Source organism: Nannobrachium achirus, assembly GCF_963921795.1.
Source record: "Nannobrachium achirus genome assembly, chromosome: 14".
NCBI classification, from domain to species: Eukaryota; Metazoa; Chordata; class Actinopteri; order Myctophiformes; family Myctophidae; genus Nannobrachium; species Nannobrachium achirus.
Window position 1 is genome coordinate 3,587,744 of NC_137821.1, and position 23,019 is coordinate 3,610,762.

Consider the following 23,019-nt stretch of genomic DNA (forward strand, 5'->3'; position numbering starts at 1 on the left):
CGATGCTGGCTGTGATGGCAGCGGTGCCTTGGCTGCTGGTTCTGGAACTGGCCCTGTACGCAGCATGCTTCGTCTGTGGCATCGTTACAGCCGCGTCCCTCACCATCACACAGGTACAAAGATTTAATATCATATATCATCTATGCTCTTTATATCAACTGTATGTGAGCACGGGTTATTGTTGAGATCTGATCAGGAGCTGCCATGGCAAAGTTGTAGAGCAGTTGCTTCTCAAAGGACTAGACTGTGGGTTAATTCCCTTTTGGGGGTCTAAATTGACCCATACAAGTCTGTAACTCTGACAGTGTAACTACACTTGTCAGAGTCAAGGAAAGACAATTGGAATGTAAAAATGTTTGAGAACCACCGTTGTAGAAGGTGATCTCTCTCAAAGGAAAATATAGCCAACAGACAAACACGATCCAAAACCTAAAAACATTGAATGACTTCCCAGGCGCTTTTAATCTAAGTTATACAGAGTTATAGTTTTCTTACAACAGGGATTATTGTTGTTCGTTGTGTCCGCATGTTTTGTCTGTGCGTTTTTCCGGGGAGGCAACAACAGTAGCCTACAAGCAGACACCCAAAAAAAAGAAGACTTTTCTGTCCGTTAAGACTTCATAAACCGGGCGGTTAATCATAAAGAATAGGTTTTCTTTACATGTGAAGAGCGGTTTTATATAAAGTGTGTGATTATATCTAGAAAGTGTGTGGTTTGGTTTGGTTTGGTTCAGTGCGTCGATAAGCTCTTCCGGGGAATTAACCAGACCCCGTGGTTGTCGTGTTTATAGTTTTCACAACAATAACCGTTTTGTTTAGGGGATATCATGTTCTATATGTTCATATACAGCTCATATATGAAGCCAAGCGTCCTATAGTGTGGTTGTGTTTCCAGGCTGCAGACAGTTATAGATCATGTGAGTTTGTTTGGGGTCATTTAACGCACGCAGCAAGCAGTGTTTGTTAAAGTGATTTATTACTACTGGACTGGAGAGACGCGCTGATGTCGCTTCAGGCCGCTTGGATTTATATTTATGACCCTAACTAACTAACTTTCTTTGGTCTCATTTCTGACGGTGTCGCTCGCCGAAAGGATCCGACCTGTGAGCTTGCAGATCTCAGATTTTTTGTGTCGATCGGCGAGCGACACCAAACTATAGAAGCCTTGTTGTTTCAGTTGTTTGACACATGATGATGCAGAGAGTGGAGTCATATAATATCATCCACACCGACCACACGCATTTTATTTCCTCAAAATAACTGCTTGCTAGAAGCATTATAGTTTTACACGAAAATACAGCGGCGTCAGTTCAGAAAAGGCTAAGGTATGGCAACATGACTGGTGTCTTGCGTGCGCGGAAACCAGTCATGTTGCCATACCTTAGCAACAGTCACGATTACAGTACATTTTATCATTTTCCCCCTGTAGCCAAAGAAGGTATGGCAGCTGCTATAGGTTGCCATACCCTATTGACGCCTCTGCTAAAATAGAAAGCAAAAGTTGCCAAATAAGTCGAGTCATATGACTTGAGCTGAGGCGCGCCACGGCGCACCAGGATCACCAAATATGGTCTCCTCTCACTCCCTGCCTGTGCATGGCTACTGTCTCAAAACAATGGAATCTACTAGGGGTGTAACGATAATTTTTACTATGCAGATAATCGGTATCGAATCGTTCTGCAGTGCAAATAATTGATTGTATGGAAACTAAGTATTTGTGCCTTTTATTTAGCGATTTTAAGAAGGAAAATGAAAAAGAAGGGTCTAATTACTTTTCCATTCCATATAGCTACTCTTGGTCTATCGATAAACGTGTGTAATCTCTGTGTTCATGTCAAGGTGCAGGTTTTCCATATGTTCAATGTCCATGTATTTGTTAGAGAATCACAGTGTTTACTTATTTATATCCATAATAATAGATTTTTCCCTTAAAAACATGCACTATCCACACCTTTCACACATATGTAATTTCTTTGCTAAATAGTTACTATATCGATTTTAAATCATTGAATCAAATCGTATCGTATCACCATGAATGAACCAATATCGTCCATGCATCGTATCGTAAACCATGTATCGTGATACACATCGTATCGCTGTTAAAATGTATCGTTACACCCGTAGAATCTACCCGATCGGAAAGTGCACGTGTTCGTGCGCGTGTTAGTGTGTGTGGTGTGATAATACATAATGTGGAACTGTGATAGATAGTGCTGCCTTTTTATCATGTGACCCTGAGAGCTGTGTGTGTGTGTGTGTGTGTGTGTGTGTGTGTGTGTGTGTGTGTGTGTGTGTGTGTGTGTGTGTGTGTGTGTGTGTGTGTGTGTGTGTGTGTGTGTGTGTGTGTGTGTGTGTGTGTGTGTGTGTGTGTGTGTGTGTGTGTGTGTGTGTGTGTGTGTGTGTGCCCAATTCTATTATACACACACCGCCCCCCCCTTTATTGGAGTCAGATGACACACACACACACACACACACACACACACACACACACACACACACACACACACACACACACACACACACACACACACACACACACACACACACAGAGAGAGAGAGAGAGTGCTATCTGACTTTTCCTCAATTTCAGTGGTGCACAAAGTTATATTATACTCAAGTAAATGGAATAGGGTTATACTCAAGTATTTTAAAGTATACACATTAGGTCTCCACAGCAGAGTAGAGCCTGCATTGGTTCTAAACCAGCCCATACCCCATACAGCAGGGGTCTTCAACAGGGGGTCCGGGACCCCTAGGGGGTCTACAGAGTTACTCCAAGGGGTCCTCCAAAATGCTCAGTAATATAAACCTTTTTTTCTCCTTTTTTATATTAACCACTTGAACCTTAGTGTCCATATTCTGAGAACTTTAGCCAAAAATAGCCGATCTACAAGCTCACAGCGCCTCGCGCTGCGAGCTTGTAGATCTGCTATTTTCGGCAAAGAGCTTTAGTGTAGTGGGGAAACAGAGCAGTCTAACTCTAAGAGTGTACAAATGGAACCAAATGGACCCTTACAGCTCTGTAACTCTAAGAGTGTACAAATGGACCCTTACAGGTCTGTAACTCTGAGAGTGTACAAATGGGACCAAATGGACCCTTACAGCTCTGTAACTCTGAGAGTGTACAAATGGAACCAAATGGACCCTTACAGCTCTGTAACTCTGAGAGTGTACAAATGAAACCAAATGGACCCTTACAGCTCTGTAACTAATGGACTCTTTCGGGTCCATTTGGCAAATAACTAAGCATTAAGCAAATAAAACATTTGAGAACAACTAGGACTGGTTGGACTCATAATGCACCATAGTGTGATAGTAAATCAGTATCATACCTGTATATTGTGAACAAAACCTGTAAACTTGACATTCAGTGATTGGGTCTTATGATCAAAATCAGAACATTATAATGGTGTATAAAACCAGGGTTCCCACGGTCATGAAATATTTTGAAATTAGAAAAATATATTTCCAGTACTGGAAAAGTTTTGGAATTGATCAAGGGTCCTGGAAGGTCCTGGAAAAATAGCTATACATTGTCTTTGGTTATTGATTTTGTTAATACCTCTGAAATAACAAATTAAACATTGGCCAAATTGTCAAATATTAGAGGCAGAAATTGTGAAAATAGCCAATCTACACGCTCACAACGCCTCGCAACGCGGGGCGTTGTGAGCATGTAGATCTGCTATTTTCACAATAGAACCGTGTTATACAAAATTCCTCAACTCTTAGTGCTCGTCGGGGTGCCGGGGGTCCCCAGTTAACTCATTAAAAGCCAACCCCGCGATGTCGCGGGAAAAGTAATAGAGTATCTATAGTGCCATCCACGCGATGTCGCGGGAAAAGTAATATATTACTGTAACGGCGAGTAAAAATACCTAGTACAATGGCCGACGCTCCGGAGACGAAATCCGCGCTGATTTGTCATCATCACGGCTCCACGAGCACACAATAGTCATCCCATAACATTGAGGTGGACGGCCGATCTCATCTTTAATGTCCATTATCTCAAAACTACACTTTAGAAGCTAGGATGGAGGCAGATGCTCGCTTATTTTACACAGTTATAAAAGCTCCCGGTCGGCCATTACACAACTCCACGTGGACACGCATCGGTTCCGGCGCACGATCCGATGACGTCAGACCGGAAGTACTTCCGGTCTAGACTTCTGGCCTTCAAAATAAGACAGCGGCCGTTAATGGGGCCGGGAGGGGGCACTCTGGACCCCCTAATCCGTTAATGTCCTGGGCTCAGAATGAGTTAAAATATGATTATTTCGGGGGTCACAGCCTGAAAAGGTTGAGAACCACTGGCATACACTACCTGTCTTTGGGCATTGCACATAGGAGTAAGCGACCTGTTATTGAGCTGAATTATTGTTATATAGTCCTGGAAATTGGGTTAAATATTCTGGAAAAGTTTTGGAAATTAATTGGTAAAAATGTGTGGGAACCCTGTAAAACATAAGTCTAGAATTTGCTACAGACAAGGGCAGGTTTCCTCTCCCAGTCTCGGCAGAGTCGTTCCAGAGCGGTGGAGTGAACGGTCCTGTCTTTCCCTAATGCAGTGTTGTTTTTGACAGCACATGTTGATTTAGTTTTAGTCATAGTCTTTTGAATAAAATGTCATTTAGTTTTAGTCATACGTTTGTCACCTGAAAGGTTTTAGTTTTAGTCATAGTCTTTTGAATACAATGTCATTTAGTTTTAGTCATACGTTTGTCACCTGAAAGGTTTTAGTTTTAGTCATAGTCTTTTGAATAAAATGTCATTTAGTTTTAGTCATACGTTTGTCACCTGAAAGGTTTTAGTTTTAGTCATAGTCTTTTGAATACAATGTCATTTAGTTTTAGTCATACGTTTGTCACCTGAAAGGTTTTAGTTTTAGTCATAGTCTTTTGAATACAATGTCATTTAGTTTTAGTCATACGTTTGTCACCTGAAAGGTTTTAGTTTTAGTCATAGTCTTTTGAATAAAATGTCATTTAGTTTTAGTCATACGTTTGTCACCTGAAAGGTTTTAGTTTTAGTCATAGTCTTTTGAATAAAATGTCATTTAGTTTTAGTCATACGTTTGTCACCTGAAAGGTTTTAGTTTTAGTCATAGTCTTTTGAATATAATGTCATTTAGTTTTAGTCATACGTTTGTCACCTGAAAGGTTTTAGTTTTAGTCATAGTCTTTTGAATAAAATGTCATTTAGTTTTAGTCATACGTTTGTCACCTGAAAGGTTTTAGTTTTAGTCATAGTCTTTTGAATAAAATGTCATTTAGTTTTAGTCATACGTTTGTCACCTGAAAGGTTTTAGTTTTAGTCATAGTCTTTTGAATACAATGTCATTTAGTTTTAGTCATACGTTTGTCACCTGAAAGGTTTTAGTTTTAGTCATAGTCTTTTGAATACAATGTCATTTAGCTGAAAGGTTTTAGTTTTAGTCATAGTCTTTTGAATAAAATGTCATTTAGTTTTAGTCATACGTTTGTCACCTGAAAGGTTTTAGTTTTAGTCATAGTCTTTTGAATAAAATGTCATTTAGTTTTAGTCATACGTTTGTCACCTGAAAGGTTTTAGTTTTAGTCATAGTCTTTTGAATACAATGTCATTTAGTTTTAGTCATACGTTTGTCACCTGAAAGGTTTTAGTTTTAGTCATAGTCTTTTGAATAAAATGTCATTTAGTTTTAGTCATACGTTTGTCACCTGAAAGGTTTTAGTTTTAGTCATAGTCTTTTGAATAAAATGTCATTTAGTTTTAGTCATACGTTTGTCACCTGAAAGGTTTTAGTTTTAGTCATAGTCTTTTGAATACAATGTCATTTAGCTGAAAGGTTTTAGTTTTAGTCATAGTCTTTTGAATAAAATGTCATTTAGTTTTAGTCATACGTTTGTCACCTGAAAGGTTTTAGTTTTAGTCATAGTCTTTTGAATAAAATGTCATTTAGTTTTAGTCATACGTTTGTCACCTGAAAGGTTTTAGTTTTAGTCATAGTCTTTTGAATACAATGTCATTTAGTTTTAGTCATACGTTTGTCACCTGAAAGGTTTTAGTTTTAGTCATAGTCTTTTGAATAAAATGTCATTTAGTTTTAGTCATACGTTTGTCACCTGAAAGGTTTTAGTTTTAGTCATAGTCTTTTGAATAAAATGTCATTTAGTTTTAGTCATACGTTTGTCACCTGAAAGGTTTTAGTTTTAGTCATAGTCTTTTGAATAAAATGTCATTTAGTTTTAGTCATACGTTTGTCACCTGAAAGGTTTTAGTTTTAGTCATAGTCTTTTGAATATAATGTCATTTACCTGAAAGGTTTTAGTTTTGTCTAATTTTCTAATAAATATCATAAGATTTTAGGTGACTAAATCTACAGTTGATTTAGTCAACTGAAATGTATTTTGGCAGGCCTTGATGGCATCGTAATGACTGATTTTACACTTGGTTGTGTGCTGAAAATAGCAGATCTACAAGCTCACAACGCGCTGCAGCGCGACGCGTTGTGAGCTTGTAGATCTGCTATTTTCAGCACGCAACACCTGAGAGCAGCCAAACATAAAATTACTCTCTTCAGCACTCGTCCCTCCCTAACGTTTTAGTCTAGTTTTTATTTTGTTGACGAAATTGTCATTATATTTTGTCTTAGTTTTAGTCATCACAGCTTAGTTTATATTTAGTTTTCGTCTGTGAAAAAAAACGCAGTCGGAAAACATTTTTCGTCATAGTTTTAGTCGACGAAATCAACACTGCCCTAATAGGACTGACCGTGGGGAGCTACTGGGATGTAAGTCGGGACTTGATCAACCCATGGCTGGGTCACCTGAGTGAGATGTATGATATTGTGAGACCTGAAACCCCCATGAGCTTGGGCTACATCACTGAGGATACCCCCAGGTGGGTTATTTGGAATCGCACATGAGTTCTGGGCAAACCCCGCCCAAGGAAGCTTTTGATTGGCTGAACTGGAGCTAGGGAGCGCTCCTTTTTGTTCGCTTGGACCGCGTGGAGGTGCGACCACCTAACCCTAACTCTAACCCTAACCTTAACCTCAGTGAAACTATGCCTAACCCTAACCCTAACCTCACTGAAACTAACGCTGGTGAGTAACTAACCTGCCGACGGACGTGAAAACAAACTGCTCCACCCAGAACTCATGTGCGATTCCAAATCAGGCGTCCCGCGTGCATCCATGCCGTGTTTTATTTTGTTATAGTCTGTGTACAGATAAAATGTATCGATGAGCCCTGCTGTGTGATCCGGTTTAGAAGAAAGAAATAAACAGTGGTTCAGGTTGGCGCCACATTGTTTATGTTCCCCTCATAATGTGAATCTAGTTTATTCTCACTATAATCACGCTATGAGTTAGAATACAAGATGAACACACCAAACCATTATTATACCAAAAGAAACCAAACAGTAGAGCTAGATAGGGGTCTTCAATGTTTTCAGGCCAAGGACCCTTAGTTGAGAGAGAGATGAAGCAGGGACCCCTTAGCTGAGAGAGAGATGAAGCGGCCAGGGACCCCCACTACGTAATGTATAACATTTTGTTGCAGATTAAAATTGTTCCTAGATTTCTTAGACAGCTTATTTGACAGCACTGTCATCAGTGTAGGACTGTAGGTTGTTGGATTAATGTGTATTTTTATACATTGAACCACTTGAACCGTCAATACTTAGTCCGCTCTTCTTTTCCCTCCACACCAAAGCTCTTTGCCAAGAATAGCAGATCTACAAGCACTCGCACTGCGGGGCGTTGTAAGCTTGTAGATCGGCTATGCTTGGCTATAATGTTCCACACAGAATAGGAATGCTAGGGTTCAAGTGGTTAATGTAGAAACAAATGCACTTTCACTGTTGTCTATATATCAGCCAAGGCAGACAGACAGACATACAGACAAAGAATCACTTCCTTTTATGGTCTAAAACTGCCAGTGAACGTATGAATCAAAACAGCCCTCTCTTCTCCTCTCTGTCAACAATAAAACAATGTAAACCATGAAGGGAATGAAGTCTATCTACCGTAGGGGAGACCGGGGCTATTTGTCACGCGGGTTGGTTGTCACAGTGTTTATTACAGCCAAACTAGCGCTGTTTCACCATTATTGATATCAGTCATGTAACATACAGTAACATCAGTGATCAGACAATCACAAGTATTTGAGCTTAGCCAGACTGATCGTGCAAAGGTGGAGGCTGGGGTGGAGCGGAGGAGGCAGCAAGCAGCAAATGATTCCGAAGCTTCCGAAACCAAGCATTGGTAGAGAAAGCAAGCCCTATTTAAAGGAGCCTTCCCTACTGATTGAGAGCTTTTAATTGCGACCGTCAGGTCGCATTTACTACCAAAACCTCCACCGGCTGTCCGTCCGTGAGTCAGTGAGTGAGTGAGTCAGTCAGTCACACGTCACACCTTTGCCCTGCTCATATCTCCACAACCGTTGCCCCCATCCATGCCAAATTTTGCACACACTCTCCTTACCTGGCAAACTACAACCTCCAAGGACCCCCGCAGCTCCCGGGACCCCCAGGTCCCTGGGGGACCCCCAGGTGTAAAAAATGTCCGTCCGTGAGTGACGCGTCACATGTCACACTTTTGCCCTGCTCATATCTCCACAACCGTTGCCCCCATCCATGCCACATTTTGCACACACACTCCTTACCTGCCAAACTACTACCTCCAAGGACCCCCGGAGCTCCAGGGACCCCCAGCTCCCTGGGGGACCCCCAAGTGTCAAAAATGACCAAATGTGCAAAAATGACCAAATGACCACACCAACGGGGCTGCTCACGGGGAATTCCCGGGGACCACCCACTCCTGGTGCTCCAGAACGGATGCAAAAGTGGTGACGCCCCCAGTGGAGGACCCCCTCCACTGCAGCTCACATAAAATGCCGTAACTCGGGCTAGGAGCGTCCGGGAGAGCCGGGGCCGGTACCTATTTGTCCGCCAAGGCTACGCGGACACCCCACCCCTCATTTGTCACATGGCCCTCTTCTAGCGCCACCATGTGGCCGATTCTTGCAAAACACATTTGTGGACACTGCTCCTACAATTTTTGCCCTACAATCACGCAAATCGGTACACAGTATGTCTACACTGATTTCATCACCTTGGATCTGTCCCATATTGCGCCACCTTCAGGCCGATTAGGAAGCAATGGCAGTTACAGCCCTCTTTGTGTATACATGTGACCTGACGGTCGCTTATCTCCCGATTAGGGAGTCTTACTGGTGAGGTATGAGAACAGAGCTGACTGACATCTGACTACAGCTGAGCAGCGACTTGACTCCCACCATGTCCTGCATAAACTAACGCTGACGCTTCGTTAACGTCTCTCTCTGTCTCAGGGTAACCTGGGTGGTCTCTGCATGCTCTACGGTACCAGTAACACCTCTCTCTCTCTGTGTCTCAGGGTAACCTGGGTGGTCTGTGCATGCTCTACGGTACGGTGGTCTACAACGTGACGGCGGGGACCATCGGGGCTCAGACCTCCAGCTCGGTGTCGGTGTGCTACTTCGTGTCGTCCATCTCGGTGTCGGTGGCCGTGGTCTGCTTCTCCCTGTCTCTCTACTGGCTCTACACCTGCTGCATCGATGGAGAGCTGCGCAGGTGAGTCTGCTTCTCGCTGTCTCTACTGGCTCTACACCTGCTGCATGGTGAGTCTGCTTCTCCCTGTCTCTCTACTGGCTCTACACCTGCTGCATCCATGGAGAGCTGCACAGGCGAGTCTGCTTCTCTCTGTCTCTCTACTGGCTCTACACCTGCTGCATGGTGAGTCTGCTTCTCTCTGTCTCTCTACTGGCTCTACACCTGCTGCATGGTGAGTCTGCTTCTCTCTGTCTCTCTACTGGCTCTACACCTGCTGCATGGTGAGTCTGCTTCTCTCTGTCTCTCTACTGGCTCTACACCTGCTGCATCCATGGAGAGCTGCACAGGTGAGTCTGCTTCTCTCTGTCTCTCTACTGGCTCTACACCTGCTGCATGGTGAGTCTGCTTCTCTCTGTCTCTCTACTGGCTCTACACCTGCTGCATGGTGAGTCTGCTTCTCTCTGTCTCTCTACTGGCTCTACACCTGCTGCATGGTGAGTCTGCTTCTCTCTGTCTCTCTACTGGCTCTACACCTGCTGCATGGTGAGTCTGCTTCTCCCTGTCTCTCTACTGGCTCTACACCTGCTGCATCGACGGAGAGCTGCGCAGGTGAGTCTGCTTCTCCCTGTCCCTCTACTGGCTCTACACCTGCTGCATCCATGCTTCTCCCTGTCTCTCTACTGGCTCTACACCTGCTGCATCCATGCTTCTCCCTGTCTCTCTACTGGCTCTACACCTGCTGCATCGATGGCAGGTGAGTCTGCTTCTCCCTGTCTCTACTGGCTCTACACCTGCTGCATCGATGGCGAGCTGCGCAGGTGAGCGCTCACTGTCATCTATTCGTTCATTTAGACGGGACAATGCAGATTAATGAACACTGGTCCTGTGCCCGGGGGGGCGATATGGAAAAACGTATAGCTTAAAGGAGTAGTTCACCCCCAAAATGACTTTTTTTCTATTGAATACTCATGCCATAGAGACTTGAGTTCAATAATATTTTTTTTATTTTTCGTATTTCTAAGACAAAAATGTGATTATACTGAATTTACCCCCGGAATCAATGGGGGTTCGTTTATTGTAATGAAATTTTTGTCTTAGGAATGCAACAAAAACCAAAAAATATTATTGAACTCTAGTCTCCATGGCAAGAGTATTCAATAGAAAAAAAGTCATTTTGGGGGTGAACTACTCCTTTAAGTTAAGATAACCTATAAGTTACTAGTAAGACACCTGAGGGTGACTTGCGACCTCAGGGTGACATGCGACCTCGCCCATCCTTTGTGAGAGTATCAACCCTAGGAGACACAGGGAGAACATGCAAACTCCACACAGAAAGGCCCTATCGCTAACCCCACCTAGGGTGTGGGCGCTGATGACGCAGAGGGAGGAAAACGTCGCCCATATATGTCCTTAATATTGATGAGATAATATCCTTAATAATGTCCTTAATATTGACAATATAGGAATCTCCATATATGGGCATAAAACCTACGTAAGTAATGCCAAGCAGGGTCTTGGTGAGTTAAGGCCTTGGTTTGATGCCTGTGGATCTCCATATATGGGCATAAGGGGGTACCCTAACATTCTCATTTTCGGCCTGGGATTTATGACATCAGAAATCACCATGTATGGGCATAAAAGGTTGTTTCTTTTTCTGGGAATGACCATATGGACTTTTTTATTTTATTTTATCCTTTATTAATAATAATATGTATCCATCGCCAACCCCACCTAGTGTGTGGGCGATAGGGCCTTTCTGTGTGGAGTTTGCCTAAACATGGAGATGTGTTACAGAATGACTCATATACAGTATGGGCATAAAAAGTATGTCATGTGACATCACTTCCTGTGCATGTGCAGACAGTCAGACAGACAGCCATTGACTCCGGCCTAACAATGGCTACTGTCTATGACGGTAGTCCCATATGACATGATGGACTGGACTATCTCCATATATAGTGTTCTCCACATCTCCACATCTCGCTGACATCACACTGACATCACTTAGTTAGGTTAGGTTATGTTACGGAAGGACACTCAAGCGACAAGGTTTTTCAGGGTAAATGCGTAAGCGACAAGGTTTTTCAGGGTAAATGCGACCTTCGGTCGCAATAACCTATACGTTTTATGCCCATATATGGAGTTCCCTGATGTCATCACTATTAAGCCAATATCTAACAGGACTTCATGCCCATTATGGAGGCCACATACCACACTAACAGAATCCATATTAGGGGTGGGCGATATGGAAAAATACAATATCCCAATTATTTTCCCAAGCTGTATCACGATACACGTTTTTATCACAATTCTTTTTCACGTTGGTTTTTATGGTTATTTTTCAAGTTACTTAACAAAATGCACAGTTCTCTGAGGGCTTGAATGTAGGAGTCTCAGAAGTAATGTTGGAGAACCCATACTGGTGCCCGTTGGGCAGAACACTCACCATCCATGTCCAGTTGTGCAACACCCAGTCTGTGATGCAGGCATTGTTCTGCATTACAAGCCATTGTGAACAATGGAGCGTTGGTCCCAAAATATGACTTCTGTTCAACCAATTACTTTTGACCAAATCGACAAATGGGCAGACGACAACATCAACATCCCCAAAAGGATTAAATAGAAGGGTACATCCTTACAATATTCATGGTAGTTAGGTTACACTGTTACTCTGTACAAAGACTTAGCTACAGTATCTGTGCAGACTAGTGCTTGTTCTATCGTGATTTTGCATATTAATCAGGAACTATCTAACAACAAATATTTAATTTTATCAAGACAGATCCTGTATGGGGGGACCCGGGCACAAAATACTTTCAGATGGGGGTCCCTGGACAAATACATAGGCTACATACTATCTGGTCCTTGACATGAAAATGTTTTAGAACAGCAGAAAACAAGCAATGAGCAAACACTACACTTTAGAGCAGGGGTTTTCAAAGTGGGTGACGGGGCACCCTGGGGTGCCGTGAGGCCAGTCCAGGAGTGCCGCGAGATAATTTGATAACATTTGGAATTCATCAATATCACTTCACTATGCTTAGTAAAACAGACTTGATTTGCACTGTCCTTGAGTTCTTTTTCCATCTACGACAACTCTCTTCACCAAAAATAGCAGATCTACAAGCTCACGACGCGCCATGTTGTGACGCGTCGTGAGCTTGTAGATCTGCTATTTTTGGTGAACCTTCCCCCCAGAATAGGCATGCTGGGGTTCAAAGTGGTTAAACGTCAAGTATAAAGTTATAAAGTCAGTCAGTTCTGATGGAAACGGATATTTCTCCAATAGGATGTAAGATTCTAAACATTAACAGTGTAATTGTTAAAAGGTCATTTACAGAGGTGCCCTGAGATAAAAAAGTTTGAAAACCCCTGCTTTAGAGACAAGCCTGCTAAACTACCAATATTTACCAGCGACCTGCATATGCTGTAAGCCAGTGTTTCTCAATCTTCTTTGGCTTGAGTACCCCCTTTCCCTGATTTCTGAATCCAAATACCCCCTTTAAAAAAACCATAAATAGTGGTAGGCCTATATGATGCTATGATAAGCCCCCCATGTCAAGAATATAAAAATCACAAATAAGAAATGGAGTGAAAGAGTTTCAAACGGTGCCTCCTGCCTCCTCCACCGAGCAGATGTATTTTCAACACTGTGGCCAAAACATTTCAGTCCAGTTTTCATGTCAATAACTATAAAACTTTCAAGCACATCCCAGGTGCCTGGTACTATGTAATTTGGGGTAGCAACTATAAGGCTCACACCAATGTCTCCATGTGTCATCATTAAACATAAATGTTTTTTCCCCTCCTAATTCAATGTTTTTAATTCTTCAACTATGAATAATATCATGTCTTTTTTTTTTGGGGGGGGGGGGGGCATTTTCTTGAGTACCCCCTGCAGTACCTCCGCGTACCCCTAGGGGTATACGTACCCCCATTTGAGAAACACTGCTGTAAGCCATGCCTGCTTATAATAAGCAGGCATGGCAACACCGGTGTTTTCACCTGCAGATGTGCTCACTTTAACCCTTTGTGTAGCGGTGTTCACGGTTCACTAAACCCACACAATGATTAACATGGACGGACGGCCAATCCCTGTACACCTTCCCCCCACAAAACATGTTCGTCCCTGGGTGGATTCGAACCACCAACCTTTCGGTTAACAGCCGAACGCGCTAACCGGTTGCGCCACAGAGACTGTGGACATATGGTTGTACATTGGTGATCTATGTTGCAATGCAGTATACACACACTGTATATGATAAACTAAGAACTATGTCTCTCTCTCTCTCTCTCTCCCTCTCCCTGTGTGTGTCTCCCTCTCTGCTTTGAAGTTTGTTTGTGCGGGAGACGAAGGCATTAATGTAGTTTAACCCATCAAAGGCCCATTCCCACTGGGGGCGATAAAAATATGATGAACGATAAAGACAACGACAGCCCTAAACGATATCGTTTGGACTTTCTGCGCTATCACGCCATGACGTCAGGTATAATTATCGTTATCTTTATCTTTATCTCGCCCAGTGGGAATGGACCTTAAAGCTGGGAAAGCATCTTTGTCGTCATAGATTTTGCTTCAGTTTGTAAATGCATCAAAGATGTGATTATAATTGGGCAGGGGAAATATATAGGTATCAACGTGCGAGGTATACATATCGACGAAGATGGCTTGAAATGAGGTATTGGTGTATGTGTCAAATTAATTAACAGACACACTATGTACACACTCTATGTGCTGTTTGTTTGGTAAAAGAAGACACAGAACACATGTTTGTTTCATGTCGGTGTCTGGGTAACTTTTGGAACCATGTTTCTGCTCTTATGTCTCAGCTTAACTCATTCGTAGTTTACGGCCGTAAAGCCCGTTAATTTCTCTATGTCTTTCACTGCCGGCTTCTCCGAGTCGTACCTGTTAACGTGGGCGCTCGTCCAGTTCCCATCGTGCGTGATCGGACACTGCTTGTGTGTTCGCGTATTCCATCAGCTTCTCAAATCCGTTGAAACTTTTTCAATTGATCAATAACTTCTCCATCTGTAAGCCGCGGAGTGCAGACAGTAAGCTGGGCCAAAATAGAGGACGGACTTCCGCTTCCGGTTCAGGGACTCCAATGTTAAAGTTGTCCGCTCAATAATGTGTCCGTGTAGAAACCGATCACGGAGCATTAGTTCCGGCCTATTTTAGTTGCGTTTCGATAAAAAAATGTTTTTTAATACATTTTTATTACATTTACGGGTTCTACGGGCATGGCAGAGAAGGGGTACAAAGGGGTATTTTGATGGCAGAGTTTGTGTTAATGTCACATTTAGAGTAGAATTGTCAAACATTATTTTGGGTCTCAGTAAAATGCCTAGAGACAGATATTGTATCAATGTGATTTTAACAACAGCTAAACTCTCCATCTTTAAAACGTAGATAAGGTACAAGGATGATCACCAAAGGTCCTGTACAGCAGATAGGCTGTCTGTCTTTCATTCTGAATTGAAGGCAAGAATCAAAATGATCTCTTGGTGGACGAGGCCAGAGGTAATGAAGCCTGGGCAGATCTACTGTGGTTGTTGGATTAAACCCACATGGAAGATTGTGTTTTTTTTTCTTCCTTTTATCCTGCTTTCTCCTTTGTACAGTATGTATATTTCCCATCTCCTTGTATATATTATCTGTTTTTTTATGTATCCTTTTTATATGGTGTTTTGTAATCTTAAATAAACGTTAAACAAAAAACAAACGAAAAAACACGCACTATGCATGCACATGCAAAAAAGCAGTCCATCTGTAACCAGGTGTGGTTATTTCAATAAAACCATTGTTCGAAAATGGAAATAAGCCATTTAATATCTTTATTCAGTGGACCTAAAGCAGAAAAACATTAAAATGTATATAATGCAATTGTTTTCACTAATATCCTGAGTAATATCGATATTGAGGTATTCAACAATGTTATCGAATATCGAAGGTTTTCCTAATATCGCCCAGCCTTGATTATAATCCACTTGGCCTGGATGAGAGGTCATCAGGTGGTCCCCGACCTTCTCGGAGTGTTTCCATCCTCGGCCACAACACTCTCCAGTTGGAGGGTCAGCAGTGATTGGTCAAATCACTGCCCCATCTCCTCCATGCTTCCAGCTATGGTCCTCTCCCCTCTGCCAGAGCCAGCAGGAGGCTCTCTCTGCCTTGTGTGTCCTTGGGGCATTGCAGGCAAGCCTCCAGAACCTTGTGTGTCCTTGGGGCATTGCAGGCAAGCCTCCAGAACCTTGTGTGTCCTTGGGGCATTGCAGGCAAGCCTCCAGAACCACGGTATGTGGAACGCTGAAGCAGCCTTCGCCTGGTGGTCAAACCGTGCAGTTAAAACGCTAACGTGTGCGGATGCTGCTCGGTGCACTGCTTCATAGAGGAATGACCTCCGTGACCCCAGGGGGTGAACCGGTTACGCTCTCACCTCTGACCTCTGTGTATGACCTTTGACCCTGTGGTAATCATCTCCACTGAGGGAGCCTGTGGGGATGACGTTGACCTTTTGACCTCTGACCCCGCAGGGAGCCCGTGTTGATGACCCTGACCCTGGCGGTGTGTGGAGTGTTCCTGTTCTTCCTGCTCATCACAGGATGCATGCTGAAGATAGGACGAGACTCTCTGTGTGAGTCTGTCACTCACACCGTCCCCAACATCACCAGGTAGCTACCTGTCTGTCTGTCTGTCTGTCTGTCTGTCTGTCTGTCTGTCTGTCTGTCTGTCTGTCTGTCACTCACACCGTAGAATCTGGAACTACAGCTCCTGAACGGCGAGTAATGGAAGCTGGCATTTTGTTCACGAAAACGTATTTTAAAATGTCATTACTGATAAGCAGCAAGCTAAATAGGCTCAGATGATTTTTTATTTATATTAGGATAAATGTGGCCGATGTTAAAAACAGAAGTGGGGAGGAGGCTTCACTTCCGCCTTAACCCGATACCCATCGTTCTTCTAACGTTACCCCGACGGGATGACAGGAGCATTTCCAAATCACGGAGTCAGCAGTCTGGCAACGCGAGACTAGAGCAGCATCTGTTACTACTTTTTTTTCCCCTCCTTTTTTTTATATGAACCGCTTGAACCCTAATGTCCATATTTGGAGAACTTAAAGGGGAAGAGCACCCATTTTCAATATTGAACTGTGTCATTAATATACCTTAGAGGAGTTGTGTGGAAATAGAAAAAAAGTTCCCCCCCTTCTGTGTTGCCTAGACCTGGAGGAATGATTTTGGGGTTTGTATTGTAAAGTACAACTTGATGACATCACACATTGTGTCAATATTGAAAATGGGTGGTCTTCCCCTTTAAGCCAAAATTAGCCGATCTACAAGCTCACAAGTGAGCTTCCTTGCGCTCGCGGGCCCTCGATACACGTCAGTGCACCCGCAGTGCATTGTGGGACTTGTAGTAATATGGTGATACGTGCAATACACCCCGCTGGGCCAAAGATAATTCATCCCCTGGCCTGATTTGGCCCCCGAGCCTTGGGTTTGACATACGTGGACTGTTATGTAATGATCGTGGCAGGCCTAACCCTAATCACTTCAAATTCCACATGTTTATTGTCCTTTATCCTCTGTGAGTTCTCTCCCCCGATTGGACACAATCGAGAGGCGATCTACAAGCTCAGCGACCAGTGGCGTCAGTTCAGCAAAAGCCTAGGGTATGGCAAAGATGGGAGTCCTCACGGGCGTGCGCGAAAAAAATCGGGGTTTGTCCATTTTTCCCCCCCCAGATTTCTACAGTTTCTTGGGCTGGATATGGCAGCCTGGAACGGTTGTTCAAGTGCAGCTGAACTTGGCATGTTACTGCTACTGTCGCCGAATTAGTTACACTAGAAAGGCTTCGCGCCCTGTGGGCGCTCAGGCAGGACTGCTCTATATTTGATCAACATAAGGGTTTAGGTTTTAATTCAGATTAAAATGTTTTCAATACCTTATTGTCAATATCTATCATGAACAAAAAGGCACACTTGGTCGGACACCAATAACTCAGGAAACAGGAACAATTGTGTTAGGTGTCCAGTGTAGTCTGGGCTGACAGTCAATACTTTTGTACTTTTACTGACGTAGCCTATATGTTGAATTGAGGACTTTTGAGTGGTGTGGGGGTGGGGGGGGGCTGTAGGCAAATTTGCGAGGTTGTTGTATCTAGACTGATTGATTGATTGAAGAGTTTAGCACTGTTTGCAATAGAAGACGCAGTTACAATACACAACATTGGCACACACACACAGTCCCATTCCGCGACCCACCGGTGGGTCGAGACCCACTGACACAGTACTTGGGAAACAATGCTTAAAACATCATACTCACGCAGTTTTATAGACGCTGTCTGTATCTGTGCTCTCTCTATCTCCGAGGCATTAACGCACACTCACTCATTCACTCACTCACTCACACACACACGCGACGCAAGCGAAAGGCGGTTGTCCGTGGTGTAACCTACTTATTATAACTCTATGGGTGTAACATGTTGAAAAAGTAAAATATCCGTGCCGTGTGGCAAGCGACGTCGCAAATGCATCATCCCAATGAGCAAACCTCCTTTGTTACAGAGGTTGAGTAGGTATCGGCGTTATGTCGCTGTACTGTCTGGGTATATAGGTGAAGTGAATGAATAGGCTATCAGCCTCTCACCAAATCTGTCATGTGTGCGCACTATAGCCCATGCAGGGACTCATGGGTTACGCGAGGCTACAGCAAGAGTGGACACTGTCTATTGACAAACTACTATTGGTCCCGTTTGCCTATATTCCAGCTCACTGTCTCCCTCCCTCCCTCTCCCTCTCCCTCTCTTTCGGAGGAAGGGGGGGGGGGCAGTCTCGCTGCGTCGCTGCTTGAGGCTTGAAGCAAACTGTAACCTGATACTTTCGTGACGAAAATTGCGTAGGAGAACTTCCGGGAAAGATATGCTCAGTAAACTTACACATTACTTTTCTACAAAGTGTACATCGTGCAAATACCATAGCTTCAGGAGAAGCAGCTAAGAACATTCGGGTAAAAATGCGCAATTTTTGTGCAAAAGGTAGAGTCTTTAGATGCAATGTAAATGTGATTCTATCGCGGGTTTGCCTAAAAATAATCGCTGTGGGTTATGGTTGCTCTGATTTTCGCTAGACACAGGCTTTATCAAATATGAGTGAGTGACTATCATAAACCATACAGAGCCTCCTCCCCGACAATATCGCAGAGGCAGTTTTCTTTATTTATTTTTGGACCACAATGCTTATATGAGACCATTTTAAGGATTTTAATGTTATTCTCCATAGAGAAATGACTTCCATGAACGTCATGACTTCACTGCTCTATACAAGTGTGGAGAATATAATCATAATACCTTGTTAAAGTGACCATTTTGTTACATTTTGCATTTGTAGTTATTTTACTGTAATTTAACGACATAATAACCAGCACAGACAGACGAAGAGACATTCATGGATTTATATGTAAAAGTAACTTTTATTTCCCCCCCTGGACCCAGGGTATGGCAGCTGCATACCCCTGCCATACCCAATTGACGCCCCTCTCAACAACACGTTGTGATATCATATGACTCGTGGCTCTGCTCGCACTGTACTGCAGCTCTTCTGTCCAGGCTATTTTTGAGTGTTTGCCCAGCGCAGGGACGTCGGGGTTCATTTGGTTAAAAGGGAGGGAGAGAGAGAGAGAGAGAGAGAGAGAGAGAGAGAGAGAGAGAGAGAGAGAGAGAGAGAGAGAGAGAGAGAGAGAGAGAGAGAGAGAGAGAGAGAGAGAGAGAGAGAGAGAGAGAGAGAGAGAGAGAGAGAGAGAGAGAGAGAGAGAGAGAGAGAGAGACAGAGACAGAGACAGAGACAGAGACAGAGAGAGAGAGGTACAGGGCAGTATCCCTGCATGGCTGCTGTTGCTAAGCAACAGAGAGCACTTGGCCAGCGCACAATGACACAAACGCACAATGACACAAACACACAATGACACAATGACACAAACACACAATGACACAAACACACAATGACACAATGACACAAACACACAATGACACAAACACACAATGGCACAATGACACAAACGCACAATGACACAAACACACAATGACACAATGACACAAACACACAATGACACAAACACACAATGACACAATGACACAAACACACAATGACACAAACACACAATGGCACAATGACACAAACGCACAATGACACAAACACACAATGACACAATGACACAAACACACAATGACACAAACACACAATGACACAAACACAGCAGTGGGAATGAAAGTGACTCCTGGATGTAGAAACAACTGTCTGTGACATTCACACTAATACAATGTACAATATGACTGAAGCTACTGTCTGTGACATTCACACTATAATACAATGTAACAATATGACTGACATTCACTATAATACAATGTAACAATATGACTGACATTCACACTATCACACTATAATACAATGTAACAATATGACTGACATTCACTATAATACAAGGTAACAATATGACTGACATTCACTATAATACAATGTAACAATATGACTGACATTCACTATAATACAATGTAACAATTTGACTGACATTTACACTATAATACAATGTAACAATATGACTGACATTCACACTATAATACATTGTATCAATATGACTGACATTCACACTATAATACAATGTAACAATATGACTGACATTCACTATAATACAATGTAACAATATGACTGACATTCACACTATAATACAATGTAACAATATGACTGACAATCACTATAATACAATGTAACAATATGACTGACATTCACACTATAATACAATGTAACAATATGACTGACATTCACACTATAATACAATGTAACAATATGACTGACATTCACACTATAATACAATGTAACAATATGACTGACATTCACTATAATACAATGTAACCATATGACTGACATTCACACTATAATACATTGTATCAATATGACTGACATTCACACTATAATACATTGTATCAATATGACTGACATTCACACTATAATACAATGTAACAATATGACTGACATTCACACTATAATACAATGTAACAATATGACTGACATTCACTATAATACAATGTAACAATATGACTGACATTCACACTATAATACATTGTATCAATATGACTGACATTCACACTATAATACATTGTATCAATATGACTGACATTCACACTATAATACAATGTATCAATATGACTGACATTCACACTATAATACAATGTAACAATATGACTGACATTCACACTATAATACATTGTATCAATATGACTGACATTCACTATAATACAATGTAACAATATGACTGACATTCACACTATAATACAATGTAACAATATGACTGACATTCACACTATAATACAATGTAACAATATGACTGACATTCACTATAATACAATGTAACAATATGACTGACATTCACACTATAATACAATGTATCAATATGACTGACATTCACACTATAATACATTGTATCAATATGACTGACATTCACACTATAATACAATGTATCAATATGACTGACATTCACACTATAATACAATGTAACAATATGACTGACATTCACACTATAATACATTGTATCAATATGACTGACATTCACTATAATACAATGTAACAATATGACTGACATTCACACTATAATACAATGTAACAATATGACTGACATTCACACTATAATACATTGTATCAATATGACTGACATTCACACTATAATACAATGTAACAATATGACTGAAGCTACTGTCTGTGACATTGACATGAACTAGGTATTGTTATTTTTGGGGGACCTTGACATGACAAAGTTTGAGAACCACTAATATGTCAACAAAGGTGTTTTTGTTTGTTTGTTTGTTTGTTTTTTCTTCATAAATCTGTTAGGATTTAGAAGACAATTTTGTACAATCGGCCTATCCACCTGTTTTCCGCGAGAATTTACTGTAGCATTATCTGTAAGACACTTCTGGTTAACAGCAGACATACAAGCTCACGTCGCGTCGGAAGCTGCCACATACCTTCTGCGCAATGCACCATGGGATGTTTAGAAAGTTGTGGATATCAGTGGTTCTCAAACTTTGTGAACCAAAGTGCTAAATGCAGAAAATGGCCATTCCCACCGGGCAAGATAAATACAAGATATAAAATATCTTTCTCCGTTGAAGTGGATGGGAGTAACGATATTTTATCTTTTTATCTATCTTGTCTCCACCAGCTGAAGGCATGGGGAGACTGTTTTCGCCCCTGTCCATCCATCCGTGTGCGTGTGTGTGCGTCCGTCCGTCTGTTACCAGCTAATCTCCGGCGCCGTTGGCCCGTTCGCTGCCAAACTGTGCACACACACTCCCTGGATGCCAATTCAGAACCTCTGCCCCACATGTTTCACATGGGCCTGTTCTAGCGCCACCAGGAGGCCGCTTTTTAGCAAAACTAACTTTTGGCCTGTACTCTTACAAATTCTATCCGAAAATTATGCAAATCGGTAGACAGTATCTCTACAGTCACGTGATCGACATGGATCTGTCCCATTTTCCATATTCTGATTGGCAAACATTGGCTTCCAAAGTTTGCAGGATTGGTCCATTTTGAACAATATGACTTAAATCATCAGCTTGTGATTTTGGTAAAACTGTGCATGCACATCCCCACTAGGTCAAGGAACAAATGCATTTCACATTGGCCTGCCTAGCACCACCAGCAGGTTGACTTTTGCCCCACTCATTATATGAACATTGCCGTGAAAGGCCGACGAGGACATGGCACCCTTCTCATATTGGCCTATTATAGCGCCACCAGGAGGCCACAATAACATACCTGACCTGGTGGCGACCTGTGCTCTGAAGAGCACTGCTTCTAGTTCTTTATCTTCATCTTCATCTTGCCTGGTGGGGATGACCCTTTAACACGGTGTTGTGCTTATCTGAAGACTCATCTCTTCAGACTCCACCTCTGACCTCAGCCCTTGACCTAGACATAACCGTGCTTGTTGGTTCTCACGTCGTCCTTGAACCCCCCCCCCCCTCCCTCACTAATAGAAAAAAAAATCATTTGGAGACCCATTTGGGGGTCCTGACCCACAGGTTGAGAACCACTGATTTAATGTACAGAATGTTATTTAGATAACATGTTGTTTGGACGGACGCTAGCTTAATTTTTTGAATATGGAGGCATGGGGGTGGGGGTTGTTACATGTGGTATGGGGGGGGGGGGGAGATATGGCAATAAGGCTTTCAGGTCAGAAGAGGCCAAAAGCCTGGAGGGTCATTATTTTTGAAGCGGTGAAAGCCGCTTCCTATGAGTGGCTTTGTGTGTCCCATGTCCATATATGGTCATTTCAGTCCAGAATAAACAGTTTTTTTCAAAAACAAAATGTCTGTCACCTCATGTCCATATATGGTCATTTCAGTCCAGAATGAACAGGTGTTATCTGTCCCGCACGTCCAGA

General features: G+C 42.5%; 1 protein-coding gene across 2 annotated transcripts in view; it reads left to right on the forward strand.

Annotated features, from left to right (window-relative positions):
* Positions 1–23,019, forward strand: part of tmem179ba (transmembrane protein 179Ba) — a 124,042-nt gene continuing 101,023 nt past the window's right edge. For both annotated transcript variants that reach the window (XR_013962722.1, XM_080742088.1), the window contains exons 1-3: positions 1–113; positions 9,401–9,597; positions 16,111–16,248. Coding sequence is in view for 1 of the 2 variants with exons in the window: in XM_080742088.1 (XP_080598214.1) it covers positions 3–113; positions 9,401–9,597; positions 16,111–16,248 (446 nt within the window). In the remaining variant the exon portion in view is untranslated. The remainder of the gene's footprint in view (positions 114–9,400; positions 9,598–16,110; positions 16,249–23,019) is intronic.